This window comes from Oryctolagus cuniculus, chromosome 2 (assembly GCF_051225735.1).
Source record: "Oryctolagus cuniculus isolate XC-2025 breed Fujian yellow rabbit chromosome 2, ASM5122573v1, whole genome shotgun sequence".
NCBI lineage: Eukaryota > Metazoa > Chordata > Mammalia > Lagomorpha > Leporidae > Oryctolagus > Oryctolagus cuniculus.
Window position 1 is genome coordinate 69378145 of NC_142868.1, and position 15810 is coordinate 69393954.

A 15810-nucleotide genomic window follows, 5' to 3' on the forward strand; every position below is an offset into this window, starting at 1 on the left:
GAATCCACCTCCTTCCATTACAGTGTTTGTCATCCAGCATAGGAGACCCATGTGGATTTAAATAGCAAAGTAGGAAGCAAGATATTAAAGGCTGAAAGCAGGGTGTAAAGAGCTAAAGAAGTGGATAGCATCAAATATTTTATCTCACAAAAGAGAAGAATCTAAGAAATCTATAGAGAGGGATGGTTATGAGCTGAGAATTTAAGTTGCTGAGATTTCAGCAGATTCCAGGAGTGATTTTCTTCAAGAGGGAGAAGTGAGAGTAAAGCTAGGGTTGTTCAGGCTATTACAGTGGTCTGGCTTAGGCAGAAACAGAGTATTCAAGAGGGATATAGAAGGCTGCAAAAGTTATCTGGCATTGGCCATATTTGTATACTTTGAAAAGGCTTGACAAGATAAGCATTGACTTATACTAAATTTTAGAGTAGGAGAAAAAATAGTTAAGGGCATGAGCTTTAGAGTTTGGCAACCAGCGTTTGTAATTCTGGCTCTAGTTCTTATGAGCAATGGGACCCTGCACAGATTTCTTTATCTACCTGAACTCTAGTCTCCTCCCCTATAATGTGGAGAAACTGTGGCACCGTAATATGAGGGATTAAGTGAGATAATGTAAGTTAAAGTATCTGACAGGGACCTGGTGCCTAATGAAAGGAATCTATAAATGCTAGCTGGTATTACATTATACTCTTATGGTCTCATTAAAAAAATTTAATGCTTTACTCAGATGGTGTGTATTTTCTTCATATTATTCATGACTCATTTTTTCCCAAGCAGGAATCACTCAGAATATCAAGAGAACAAATTATTCAGGATAATTATTTGTACCCATTAGGTGTTAGAGGTATTAACTCTAACTAATGTAGCTCATTTTAATATGTATTCAGTGCTTGCCATATGTGTAATGCGAAGCAAGGTACCATAGGAGAATACAGATTCTATTTTCAAGAGGCTCCTGATGCTGCTGGGGAGAGAAAAAAAATGTATTTTTAATACAGATAAAGCATTTTACCTTGGGCTCAGAAATATGTCACTATTTTTTTTAAAGATTTATTTATTTTATTTGAAAGTCAGAGTCACACAGAGAGAGAAGGACAGGCGGGGGTGGGGGGGGGTCTTCCATCTACTGTTTCACTCCCCAGTTGGCTGCAATGACTGGAGCTATGCCAATCCAAAGCCAGGAACCAGGAGCTTCTTCCAGGTCTCCCATGTGGGTGCAGGGGCCCAAGGACTTGGACCATCTTCTACTGCTTTCCCAGGCCATAGCAGAGAGCTGGATAGGAAGTGGAGCAGCTGGGACACGAACCGGCACCCATTTGGGATGCTGGTACTGCAGGCGACGGCTTTACCTGCTACACCACAGCACCGGCCCTATGTGTCACTTTTTTTTTTTTTTTTTTTTTTTTTTGGCAGGCAGAGTGGACAGTGAGAGAGAGAGACAGAGAGAAAGGTCTTCCTTTGCCATTGGTTCACCCTCCAATGGCCGCCGCGGCCGGCACGCTGCAGCCAGTGCACCACGCTGATCCAGTGGCAGGAACCAGGTACTTCTCCTGGTCTCCCATGGGGTGCAGGGCCCAAGCACTTGGGCCATCCTCCACTGCACTCCCTGGCCACAGCAGAGAGCTGGCCTGGAAGAGGGGCAACCGGGACAGAACCCGGTGCCCCGACCGGGACTAGAACCCGGTGTGCCGGCGCCGCAAGTGGAGGATTAGTCTATTGAGCCACGGCACCAGCTGCTATTTTTTGAATGAGTGTTAGACCCTGGAATAACTGACCACACCATTTTCTTTTTTCACAGAACTCTCTGAGAGAATGTAACCGGTAAATACATAGGTACTATTATAGAGCAGAAGTAATTTAGGACCTTAGAGAAGACATATATTAATGTATTACAGGCATTGGGGAAAACTTGAGTGAAGAATATATGTTAGGTCTAGTTAGGTGGACAAGTAAAGCCAGAAGGAACCAAAGTATGAACAAGAGTCTACAGAGCTATAATTTTGAGCCAGCAGTGTAAAAATTGGCCTGGCTTAAATACACATTTTTTGAAAACACTTTTAATTAATATCAAGAGAACAGATTTCCTGTAATTCATAGATACAGTTCTAAGAATATAATGATATTTCCACATTTAAATCAAGGAGAAGAGGAAGTTGCTTTGAACAAGAGAGTCAGTGCAGGTTGTGGAGGGAATGGCAGGCTGGGGTAGGTTACTCCTTTGGGAGGTTGCTGGAGGTGTTGAGCGAAGGATGAGATGCGTGTGTTTATAGGAAGGTGTTTTGACAGAAGTGCTCAAGTTGGTTTGGATGTAGAGAGGAGGATTGAAGTTGGGGAGACAGCTGCTTAGTTACTGCGGGGACCTGAAGAGGGCGTGAAATAGGGTAGTGACAGAAGAGGAAGAAAGGGACTTATTTAAAGATTTTCAGGGTCCAAAATCCTTGGCTTTGAGACTAACATGTGCTGGTAGGGTAGATATCTAAGATGGACGATTTTGAGAGAATGATGGTACCTAGCACAGAAATGGTGAGGTGAGGAAAGATTACTATGTAAGAAAGAAGCTGAGTTTGAACAGTTGTAGGTAAATTGGTTAGATAAACAGCTTGGAAAAAATTAGAAGATGAATCATAATTCCGTCATTTTGACACAACTGCACCTGATTTCATCTTTATTTTGCCTTGTAGCCCTGGTTCATATACCCATGTGTTTACATATTTACAATCATAAATGTACATGCCATTCCACATTTTAGAAATTATGTCATAGACTCCACCTTTATGCAGTCTTTTTTTTTTACTTTTAAAATTTTAAAATTTTTTACTTTTAAAATTTATATTAAGGAAACAATTTTCATGTATTTAGTATATACAATTTTAAGAGCATAATGATACTTTCCAGTGTACCCTTCCCATGTCATTGGCTGACTGATCTATTGCAGAGTTCCCTGAAAACAGGAACCACAGTGGTGGTGTTCATTTCTGTGGGTCTAGAACACAGGAAAAAAATTAACATTTATTTAGTGAAAGCATAATAGACCACACAGATTATTTCGATGCTTTTCTTTGTAGAAGTTGCTGCAACAAATATGTATATAACAGTTTGGGTGTGTTTGTTTTGGTTTGTTTTTCTGTGTAGAAGGACATTAAGTCTATTTGCAGGATGTCTAGATCACAACATACTGGGACTGTTTGGAGCTGCATCTTGCAATTCGGTGAAAAGTCAGTGTTTCCACTAGTAGGAGTACTTTCCACCACTCCCAAGGTTATATTAAGGGCTTGGTTAAGGATACAGATTTGTGTATGCTTCTTATGGGTTGTTTCATCGACCACTTAGTAACCAGCAGGAAAATTCACATAGTTAGCTATTTTTGTGTTTTGCCATTATTTGCAGGAATGAAGGCAGTTCCATTGGAAAACTATTGATCACTAAAATTCTAACAAGGCTTTAGTTTGGAAACCTAAAGTCTTGGGTGTATGTTCAGCATAGAAATGTTTTCTGGAGTCCTCAAAGAGCTCCCTCTATCAGCTGGCCTTGGTCATGAGATAACTTGAGCTACAGTGACTTCTGCAGTTAGGGATTTGTTTTCCTCACACAACATGTCCTGAAATAGGCAACCTGAGGCTGTTATGAGGACTTAGTGATATCACTGGAGAGCTAAGCTTCTCCTGTCTTCCTTCTTCACCATCCTTAGCCTGGGACTTTTATCTTCATGGTTGTCATGTGACTGCTGTACTTTTACCCAGTGGCTTTCTTGTTTTACACAGGAAAATGAGGGAAGGGCAAGGACAAAAGGTTAAAAGTGCTTTTCTATGGAGTCTGCCCCTTGAGAAAGCTTTCCTGGAATCCCCGCCGTAGCAACTTCCACTTTTATCTCCTAGACCGGGACCATATCGAAGGGCCATCCCTAAGTGCTAGGGAGAAGGTGGTTAGCATTGTTAGTTGCTGGATGCACTGCTTTCCTTGATAAAACTGTGGTTCAGATGGTGAAGAAGAAAGGGAGAATGGATGTTGGATAGGCAACCAGCCGCATCTGCCACAACCTCCAGGTGGCGTGCTGATGGAGCGCCTAACAGTCTATTCTTTGAGGTAGTGAGAGTCTGGCCTTGATATTTATATTGTACAAGTGAAAGAAACTTTAAAAATGTGAATGGTGAGGAGTCCATGAATATCTATAACCATGATGAGTTTGTGTTTCTCCTCTGGATTTCAGTTGAAAGACAAGACTGCAGATTATATTGTGTCCTAAAAGCCAGCCAGCTATAACATTAAATCTTAGAATGCTGCAGAATTTGTGTTCAAAGTAAGAAATAATGTTGATTAGCTTTATCACTGACAGATTCTTAGTCAGTCAGTGTAATTAAGGGCTAAAAAAATTCAGGATAGATTAGTTTAGTTAGAGCAATACTTAGTAACCATTGCACAGCCCGTAAGTACTTGGATTGATAAACTTCCATGCCCAAACCTTTACAATTCCAGAGTTGTACCCAGCACTTAAAATATCAAAGATTTTTTTATGTTTCCTGACTCAGAGACCCTACTGGTCACATATAAATATATCTGGTTCTCTGTTCTCATGTTCTCAATTCTCACCATGCATTAGAATTGTCAGGGGAGCTTTAAAAAAATATTGATGGCAGAGAGCCACCAATTCTATTAGTCAAGGATGGTCTTCTAAATGAGAAGTAGCGGGGGGAACGTACTGAGGCAGCGGCAGTGGAACTGGAGGGGAGAGGACAGCTTTGAGAAACTTTTAGGATAATATCATCCAGGGTTTATACAGTGATGCAAATGTTGTTTTTGTTTGCAGTGTCCAATATGTGCAACAAGCCACATGTGACTATTGAGCACTTGAAATGTAACTAGTTTGATTGAAGAATTAAATTTTTAATTTAATTAAGTTAAAGTGCCTTATGCAGCTCATGGCCATCTTATGGGACAGTGTAGATTTAAGAAGTGGAATCAATGGGCTCTACCAGGGAGTCCCAAGGCGAGACAAGAGTTGAGGAAGAGAAGGAGTTAAGCAAAATTTAAAGTTTGTTTTCAGTGAGAGTGAAAGTGATAATGTTTCTGGTTTAGGGAATAGTGTAGGGGAGTAGACTCATGATTCTTACGCTCTAGCCTCAGAAGTTACTAGCACATAGTTCGTGCCCAGCATATCATGGTGCTCAACCCATGTTGGATTGTTTCAGTGAGACTTGAGCAGGATTCACAGCCCTCATGTTACATTTGTTTAGTATATATACAGTCTGAAAGTATCACTGAAAATAGTATTTTCTTATTCAATCATTTCTCTTTCTCCCCCCTGCCTTTTTTTTTAAACATCAGGTATCAAATTGTAGTGGAAATAATCCAAGCAACTACAATTAGCAGCTTTCCTCAACTGAAGAGGCACAAGGGTAAGAACCAGTTTGTTTTCTTCAGTTTTATGCTTTAAAAGTCCCAGGTTTATCCCTGTTTTCCTCTTTCCTATCAAATCTTAGTCAAAATGAGCATCTTCCTTCCTCCCTCCCCCCTCCCTTCCTCCCTTCCCCCCCTTCCTTCCTTCCTTTCTTTCTTTCTTTTTCTTTTTTTTTTTAATTTGAAAGGCAGAGTTATAGAGAGGCAGAGGCAGAGAGAGAGGGAGAAAGAGATCATCCTTCCATTGGTTCACTCACCAAATGACCGCAATGGCCAGGGCTGAGCCAGGCCGAAGCTGGGAGCCAGGAACCTCCTCTGAGTCTCCCATGTGCTGCAGGGTAAAGTATCTGGGCCATCCTCTGCTGCCTTTCCAGGTGCATTATCAGGGAGCTGGATCAGCAGTGGAGCAGCCGGGACTTTTATCAGTGCCCATGTGGGATGCCAGTGCTGCGTGCAGCAGCTTTACCTGCTATGCCACAGCGCCGCCCCCAGATGAGCATTTTTCTAACTTAAATTTCAGTATTTCAAATTTATTATAGAATAGCATGATTAAAGAAAGTAAATTTAATCTCATTGTAACATATTCCTTTATAACATATTCCTAGCATATTCCTTTATACATTTTGTGTATTTGTAATCATGATTTTTGGGCATATAGTGTTCCTATTCTGTTTATAACATAAATATTATGTAATTTTTTGTCATTGAAATTTAGTCTTGTTATTCACTAATTTTTTATCTTGAAACATAATCTTTATAGTCATTTCAATAATTAATTAGAGTTCATGTTTCATAATTTACTCTTTTCCTTTAGTTAAACATTTAGATGGTTAATAGTGTTTTTCCTCTCTCATATTATTATAGATTTTTTCAAAAACATATCTATATTTTCTAAATGTTTGTTTCTCTTCCGTTGAAGTAAGAGTTTTAATTTTTAAAGATTTATTTGTTTGAAAATGGGGGGTAGGTAGGGAGAGATATTTTCCATTCACTGATTTGCTTTCTAAATGCCCAGGTACCTGAAACTTTATCCAGGTCGCCCATGTAGGTGACAGGGGCCCAAATACTTGGGCAATCATCTGCTACCTTCCCAGGTGCATTAGCAAGGAGCTGGATCAGAAACAGAGAAACCAGAACTCAAACAAACACTCTGATTTGGGGTGCAGGCATCAGTGGCAGCTTAATTTGTGGTACCAAGGTACCTTCCCCAAAATAAAAATTTTTATCCATGAGTGATCCTGAGGAATAATTAAGGTGTGAAGACGTCTCTCAACTCCTTTACAGTTTGCCTTGTTCTAGCATATCCCCCCTCACATATTTGAAATTGGAGGTGTCTTAAAATCTAGAATGCAGGGCAGGTCTTGATTTGCAGCTGAGAGGCAGCAACCCTGCCTTTACCTATATTTAGATTTGCACAAAAATCTCCAGGCCCCCAGAGTCCCTGCCAGGGAGTAAAGTGATAAAGAACTAGGGAAAGTTGGGCCACAACCTCGGAAACATGCTCTCTGGCACCTAGAGGCAAAATGAAGCTTGAGTGGTTGACTTTCAATTGTCTTCCTGAGTCACTGACGGCAAGTAGGAGCTCTGTTAAAAAAGGAATGAACGTATAAACTGCAAAGAGTGCCAGAAGATAGAATTACAACAAATTAATTTCAAAGATCTCACTTGCTTTTATTTGCAGTTCTAAAATTGGGCTGCCCCTCCTTTCATAACAGAATATGTTCTGATGAGCCAAGCAGAGATTTCTTGTATAGATAGGAGGGGCTGGGGAAAGTAGAAACAAAAAAGAAAAAGTGGGTTGGTTGTTTTAAAGTTACTTCTTTTGTAAAGGTTAAAGCAGAAGAGACTTCCTTATAGTACTAACACTGACTTGTTTGGGGATTTGACTATTATCTCTCCCCCTGCTGATTTCTTGGGAGATCAGGTAAACAATTTAACTTCTGGAACTTCAGCATAGTAACTCCATATTCATTTGGCATTATGAGCCATGTGCCAGAGTTCAGTCCAAACCAATGTCCTCCTATAAATGTTACTTAATAAGAGAGATTGTTAATGTCAGCCCAGTAAGGAAGACTGTGGAAATATGTTCATCCAGCAGTGTTCACTGATCACTTCCTCGGTATTGATAATACAATAGAAACAACACAAGATGTCTGCATCCACCAACTCCCCAAATGAGGCTGGTAGACAATCATACAATAAACAACTAAAATACATGGTATTCAGATGGCAATATGTGCCTTGGAGAAGAACAAAGTGTGTGAGTAGAGAGGCTGAGGGAGGTAGCAAAGAATGTTGGTTCAGCTGCTGGGGTGAGGTGACTACTGTGTATTCAGAGTGAGCTGGGGAAGACCTCAGCAATTTCAGAACAGGAATTTATTGTAGAGGTGTGGGGAGGACACAGATCAGCCCAGGGCAGTTATGCTACAAGACACACCCTCTATGATACTTCTTACTTTCATAGCTCCATTCTGTATCCAACCTGACCTTATCATTCTCTTCTGTTTCCTGACCTCCTTCTGTTCAACTCTTCAAAAAGACGAATAAACTAAACAGTCTTGGGACCTTGGAGCTGTTTGGCCTTGGAATAGAAAGCATGGGAGACTGATTTCCTTACTTCTCTGAGGTTGCTTTTATTTTTTATTTATTTTTTATTTATTTATTTATTTATTTTTTGACAGGCAGAGTGGACAGTGAGAGAAAGAGACAGACAGAAAGGTCTTCCTTTGCCGTTGGTTCACCCTCCAATGGCTGCCGCGCTGCGGCCAGCGCACCGCGCTGATCCGATGGCAGGAACCAGGTACTTCTCCTGGTCTCCCATGGGGTGCAGGGCCCAAGCACTTGGGCCATCCTCCACTGCACTCCTGGGCCACAGCAGAGAGCTGGCCTGGAAGAGGGGTAACCGGGACAGAATCCAGTGCCCCGACCGGGACTAGAACCCGGTGTGCCGGCACCGCAAGGCAGAGGATTAGCCTAGTGAGCCACAGCGCCGGCCTGAGGTTGCTTTTAGCAGTGATTGTCATCACCAGTCTCTGTGTTCACATAATATGATGTTTCAGCAGAATTTAGACTATCTGCATTATATAAACTGCCAAGGCTAGCTCTTATATGCTCATTGTAACAACAGAATGTGTGCCCTTGATATCTAAGAGCAACTTATTTTTTTTTTAACTTTTATTTAATGAATATAAATTTCCGAAGTACAGCTTATGGATTACAATGGCTTCCCCCCCCCCCCATAACTTCCCTCCCACCCGCAACCCTCCCCTTTCCCACTCACTCTCCCCTTCCATTCACATCAAGATTCATTTCAATTCTCTTTATATACAGAAGATCAGTTTAGTATATATTAAGTAAAGATTTCAACAGTTTGTACCCACATAGCAACACAAAGTGAAAAATACTATTTGAGTACTAGTTATAGCATTAAATCACAATGTACAGCACATTAAGGACAGAGACCCTACATGATGAGTAAGTGCACAGTGACTCCTGTTGTTGACTTAACAAATTGACACTCTTGTTTAGGGAATCAGTAATCACCCTAGGCTCTTGTCATGAGTTGCCAAAGCTATGGAAGCCTTTTGAGTTCACCGACTCTTATCATATTTAGACAAGGTCATAGTCAAAGTGGAAGTTCTCTCCTCCCTTCAGAGAAAGGTACCTCCTTCTTTGATGACCTGTTCTTTCCACTGGGATCTCACTCGCGGAAATCTTTCATTTAGGTCATTTTTTTTTTTTGAGAGTGTTTTGGCTTTCCATGCCTGAAATACTCTCATGGGCTTTTCAGCCGGATCCACATGCCTTAAGGGCTGATTCTGAGGCCAGAGTGCTGTTTAGGACATCTGCCATTCTATGAGTCTGCTGTGTATCCCACTTCCCATGTTGGATCATTCTCTCCCTTTTTTATTCTATCAGTTAGTATTTTCAGACACTAGTCTTGTTTATGTGATCCCTTTGATTCTTAGTCCTACCATTAAAGAGCAATTTATTCTTAATATGGCATATTCTGGCTGAAATGTAATTATAACTGAAGTATTTTATTATGTTTATTAGGGTTTTAAAAATGTTATAACTAATAACCACAAACTGGGTGGTTAAACAATAAATAAAAATGCATTCCCTCATAGTTCTGTAGGCTGGAAATCTAAAATCAAGTTGCTCTATGAATGCTCTTGGAGAAATCTCTTCCCTAACTTTCTTTTAGCTTTTGGTGTTACAGTAAATCATTAGCATATCTGGCTTTTAGACACATTTTGCCTATCTCTGCCTGTGTTGCTACATGGTGTTCCCCTCTTATGTCTGTGTCTCTGTTTTCTTATAAGTACACCAGCATATTGGATTAGCACTCATCCTAATTAAGCATGACCTTGTCTTAAAAATTGATTACATCTGAAAAGACTGTGTTTCCAAGTATGATCATGTTCATGGGTACCAGAGGGTAGTACTTCAGCATATCTTTTTGAGGACACAGTTCAATCCACAACAGTATATCTGAGAAGTTCCAATATACATTTGTGAAAATGCTAGAAGTACTTATTTACAATAAGTTTTCTGATCACGTTAAGATATGCTGCCTTCTTACTTTTTGAGTTAATTTTGGTATCAGCATTTAGCATTTTCTAAATTGGAATCCTTTAAGTCTATAATGAGATTCAAAGTTAGAAATAAAATCTCAGAAGAAAGTAGGATAGCTGAAATCACATAGGTGATTTTAGCCTATAGGTGATATATGCCTTCATGTCCAGAGTACACATAGGTTTCCTGGAATCAGTGCTCTTGGCATATTGTATAACTGTATAAGAATTAAGGGAAGTCTAAGTGACCAGAAAAAAAGAAGTAAATTAGACTTCATCAAAGATAAAGAACTTATGTATGCATGCCGGCGCCTGCAGTACTGGCATCTCATACTGGTGGCATTTCGGGTCTTAGCTGCTCTACTTCCAATCCAGCTCTTTGCTATGGCCTGGAAAGGCAGTGGAAGATGGCCCAGATCCATGAACCCCTGCGCCCATGTGGGAGACCTGGAAGAGGCTCCTGGCTCCTGGCTTCTGGCTTCGGATCTGCCCAGCTCCAGCTGCTGCAATCATCTGGGGAGTGAACCAGTGGAGGGAGGACCTCTCTCTCTCTCTCTCTCTGCCTCTGCCTCTCTGTAACTCTGCCTTTCAAATAAATAAATAATTTTTTTTTAAAAAAAGAGCTTATGTATGTCAAAGGACATTATCAAAAATGGAAAGACAACTCACAGAATGGGAGAGAAATATTTGCAGATCATGAATCTGATGAAGAGCTCATATTCAGAATACATAGAGAATAGAGAACTCATAAACTCAATGATCAAAAGACAGCACAATTGAAAAATGAGCAAAGGATTTACATAGACAATTCAACAGAGACATATCAATGCCAGTAAGCAATGAGTAACAGCTCATTGCATGCTAGAAAAGAGCAAATGAGAAGATGGAAGAATAGGGAGGGAGCTTACTGCTCTAGTCTAGGGGAAGATAGTTTTAAAAAAGTGGAAATAGTGCAATCTCAGGGAAGAGTTAGAGAGAAAACGGCAGAGGAAATTCCACACAAATTAGAGAGGGTGTGGGCATGCACAACTCAGGACCCCAGCAGTCGAGAGCCTCAGCACCAGTTTTGAAGAGTGAGGTGAGACCAGACTGCAGCAGCCCAAGCCACTGGCAAGAAAGCCGTGGGAAGAGCCTGGCATGAGTCTGGCTTGGAGCCCTGTAGAGGACAGTATACCTGCCAACCTAGAGAAAAAGGGGTGGGGGCATGTTTCTCTCTCCCTAACCAGCTGGCACCAGTGTCCTGTAACTAGCTGAGAGCAGGTGTGTACCATTTTGAACATATGTACAGCTGCACCAACTCATGTCCACACCCCCAGCAATCAGCCGAAAGGAGACGCCTGAGTCTGCCTGGGAGAATTGACAGAGGTTTGGTTGCTCATGACTATGGGAGCCTTGTGTGCTAGGACTGTGAAAACACTGTGGCTGCATGGGAGGGCGCAGGGTATGACTGAGTCTTTGAACAGTCACTATGGGTAGCCCCACACACTCCCAGCTCCTTGATTCACTGGTGAGGGTCACTGCTACAGGATCTGTGCTCACGCTGAGGGCTTCGTGGATCCTTTGCATTGGTCTTGCAGAAGCATGGATAAATATTGTACCCACTGGGGCTTGCGCCCAGGCATTGGTCTCCTTGGAGGAGAGTTGGTGAGCATGAGACTACACCAACAGAGCTGAACAAACTTCCCCTCTGATTAAAAAAAAAAAAAAAAGGATTTACCACGCACAATTTGTGAATCACCTTGGACACTCCCCTCACCCTGGGGCACTGAACAGAGCTCCCTGGCCACACCCAGCACATGCCTCAGGGTATACCCTGAAAGAGCAGACAGTCTACTAATCCAGAGAGGTATAGTCCAAAGATAAAAGCCATCACAGGGAAATAAAAGTAAACCAACAAACATCTCCACAAATGCCTAAAGATAAACACAGAAATTCAAGAAACAAGAATAAGGAAGACAACATGATATCCCCCCCAAAAGGAACACAACAACACTCAATACTAGAATGTGAAAATGAAGAGATTGAAGAAATGCCAGAAACAGAATTTAAAAAATTGATTGTAGGATTACTTAGAAATAACCAGAAGCAAATCCACAAACTAAAGAAATCTGTACATGACATGAAAGATAATTTCTCTCATGAAACTGAAATTTTAAAGAGAAATCAAAATTAAATATTAGAATTGAAGAATTCAATAAAACAAATAAAAAGGCAATGGAAAGCCTTAACAGACTCAGTGAGGTAAAAGAAATAATATCTGAGTTAGAAGACAAGTCTCTGGAAATTTTACAATCAGACCAAAAAAAAAAAGAAAGAAATTAGCAAACTAAAAAGCAGTGTTGGAGATTTATGAGATACTATCAAATGACCCAACATATGAGTCTTGGGAGTTCCTGAAGGCATGGAAAGAGAATGGATTAGAAGGCCTTGTCAGTGAAATAATTATAGACAATTTCTCTAATTTGGAGAAAGGGACATCCAAGTACAAGAAGCACATAGAACTCCTAATAGATATGACCAGAAAAGATCTTCACTGGGACACACTATAGTCAAACTCTCCACAATAAAACATAAAGAAAATATCCTAAAATCTGCACAAGAGAAACGCCAATTACTTTCAGAGGATTTTTAATTAGACTCACAGCTGACTTCTTTGGAAACCCTTACAGGGTAGGAGAGAATGGTGAGATATATTCCAAGTCTTATGAGAAAAAAAACCTGTCAATCCAGAATACTGTACCTTGCAAAGCTCTCATTTATGAATGAAGGTGAAATAAAGACCTTTAATAACAAACAGAAATCGAAAAAATTTGTCACCACTCGTCCAGCCTTACAAAAGATGCTTAAGGATTTGCTGCACACAGAAACACAGTCATCCTCATGAAAGAAAGTGAAGGCAGAAAATCTCCCAGTAAAAGTACAAAGGAAATCCAAAGTAAACAGTAGGAATACTTACGGAAAAATGGCAGGGCCAAGGCCAAGTTGTTACTTATCACCTTAAATATAAATAGCCACAAGTCTCTAGTTAAAAGAAACAGACTGGCTGAACGGAAAAACAAAACAAAACAGAATCCATTTATTTGCTGCCTACAAGAAACACATTTCACCAACAAAGATACACGCAGACTGAAAGTGAAAGAATGGAAAAATATATTCCATGGTAACAGAAAGGAAAAAGGAGCTGGAGTAGCCATCTTAATATCAGAAAAAATGGACTGTAACACAAAAACTGTGAAAAGAGACAAAAAAAAGGCACCATGCAATGATTAAGGGATCAATGCAACAGGAAGATGTGACTATAATAAATGTATGCACACTAATTACGAGGCACCTGGCTATTACAAAGAAATGTTAATAGATCCAAAGGGAGAGAGACTTCCATACAGAAGTAATTGGGGACTTCAATACCCTGCTTTCAGCAATGGACAGATCAGCCAGAGAGCAAATCAGCAAGGAAACAAGAGTTAATTGACACTCTAGACCAAACGGACTTAACAATATCTACAGAACTTTTCATCCTACAGTTGCAGAACATACATAGAACTGTCTCTAGGACAGACCACAGGCCAGGCCATGAAGCAAGTCTCAGCAAATTCAAAGAAATCAATATCATAGCATTCATCTTCTGTAGCCACAACTGAATGAAGCTAGAGATCAGCAGCTCAAGAGTCTCTAGAACATATGCTAACATGTGGAGACTGAACAGCATGCTCCTGAATGAACAGTGGCCATAGAGAAAATCAAGAGAGAAATCAAAAGACTGTTGAGGAACTTTTTTTTTCTCATATTATTTGTTGAAACTTGTACTTAGTATAGAGTTAATATTCTGTGTATAAAGTTAATTGAAAATAGATCTTAGTAAAAAATAAGAATGGGTCTAGGAGAGGGAGGAGGAAGAAGGGTGAGATGGTGGGTACAGTGGGAAGAATCACTATCACTGTGTTCCTAAACTTGTATTTATGAAATGCTGAAGTTTCTATAACTTAAATAAAAGGCTTTTTGGGGAAAAAGATTGCAGATTAGGTCTTTTGATGGTCTTGTAACTGAATGTCAAGTATTTTTCTTCCCCTAAATCATGCTTAAAAACCCCAGCACCACTGGCCCTTCACGTTTTGCCTCTCTCAGAGCCCCGCTCCATGCCACTCTAGCTGGAGGTCTTTAACTCTAATCAATTTTGCTTTTAAGTCTCTCTGCTTGTCTGCCTGGAAATTCTTCGATGTGAGACAGAGGACCTGCCGTTTTACCGATAACACTGACAACATGATTTTCTCAAATACCTAAATGGCATCATGACACTGTCCAGTTTAAAGCCATATAAGTGGCTTTCCATTACTTTTTCAAAAATTTAAAAAGTCATATAGAAAAAGAGCAAATGAAAGCATGAGATATTACTCCATACCTACTAGAGAGGAAAAATAACATATGATAATATGTTGGTTAAGATATGGCAAAATTACAACCATATATGTTGTTGGTAGAAACAGAAAGCAGTTTGGCAATTCCTCAGAATTTTAAGCCTAGAATTACTGTGTGACCTACCATTCCCACTATATGAGAAATCAAGTTGAATCTTCATAAAAACTTGTCCATTAATGTTTGTGGTTGCATTAGTCATAATAAGCAAAAAATGGAAGCAACCCAAATGATAAACAAGAGTAGTTTAAACAGGGACTCTTGTTGTGGCGCAGCAGGTTATGCTGCTGCCTGCAAGGCCAGCATCCCATATGAGTGCCAATTCGAGTCCTGGCACTTCTGATCCAGCTGCCTGCTAATTTGCTTGGGAAAGCAGTGGAAGATGGCTGAAGTACTTGTACCTATGCACCCATTTGGGAGACCCAGAAGGAGTTCCAGGCTCCTAGCTTCCACCTAGCCCAGCCCCAACTGTTGTAGTCATTTGGAGAGTAAACCAGTAGGTGGAAGATCTCATTCCCTTTCTCTCTGAACAAATAAATCTTTTTTTTTAAGGACTTGATAAACAAAATGTGCTATCTCCTATAGTGGAATATTATTCAGCAGTAAAAAGGAGTGAACCTTGAAAACACTATACTAATGAAAAAAAGCCAAAATTTAGATTATTGGTTACTTAGTACTCTGTAAGTAGGATTGAGATGAAATGGCATGGAAAATAAAGTAGGGAGTGACTGCTAATGAGCATAGGTTATTTCTCTCTGGGTTGATGATAATGTTCTACATTTAGGCTGCCTGATATACAACTCTGAGTATATTAAAAACTATTGAATTGTATGTGATAAATGGGTGAAATGAATGATATATGAATTATATCTCAGTAAAGCTTTTTTTTTAAAATAAGCAAGAATGAGAAGGCAGAGAATGTTAACATCAGTTTGTGGCAAAACTAGTATTAGCATATGGCTAGGGGCCACTGTGTTGAACAATACAAAGGAGTATTTAGGAATTTCTAGTACCCTTCTTGCCTTCTTCCGGGACTAAATGAACTGGCATATTCCACTTTCTGGCATGCAGGTGCTTAAAGTTGAATAATAAATAAAGTCTTAATTTACAAAAGGTCTTTGAGCAAATAAATTTCTCTTTTAAGTTTTAGTCTAAATTTTAATTTGCTAGTCCTAGCCAGAGGATCTTGTGCCTTCTTAAATTATAGGACCCTGTATGCTCCTTGCTTATTGAAAACTGGCTTTAAATGATCTCACAGGTTTAAAGTTGAAGAAAAGTGATGTCAGTGCCAGAGTGGCTTCAGGTTGTGCTCAGAGTTTCTGATTCATTTAACCTACATGAGAGTGAGAGTCAAAGACCCACCATAAAGTAGAGCAGAGCCCTAGGCTTATAAGCTTTCTTGGACCCTAGAAATCCTTCATTTAGGTAT

General features: G+C 40.1%; 1 protein-coding gene across 6 annotated transcripts in view; it reads left to right on the forward strand.

Annotated features, from left to right (window-relative positions):
* Positions 1-15810, forward strand: part of SNX25 (sorting nexin 25) — a 179655-nt gene that overhangs the window by 102629 nt on the left and 61216 nt on the right. For all 6 annotated transcript variants that reach the window (XR_011386313.2, XM_089325766.1, XM_089325770.1 and 3 more), the window contains one exon: positions 5320-5390. Coding sequence is in view for 4 of the 6 variants with exons in the window: in XM_089325766.1 (XP_089181892.1) it covers positions 5320-5390 (71 nt within the window). In the remaining 2 variants the exon portion in view is untranslated. The remainder of the gene's footprint in view (positions 1-5319; positions 5391-15810) is intronic.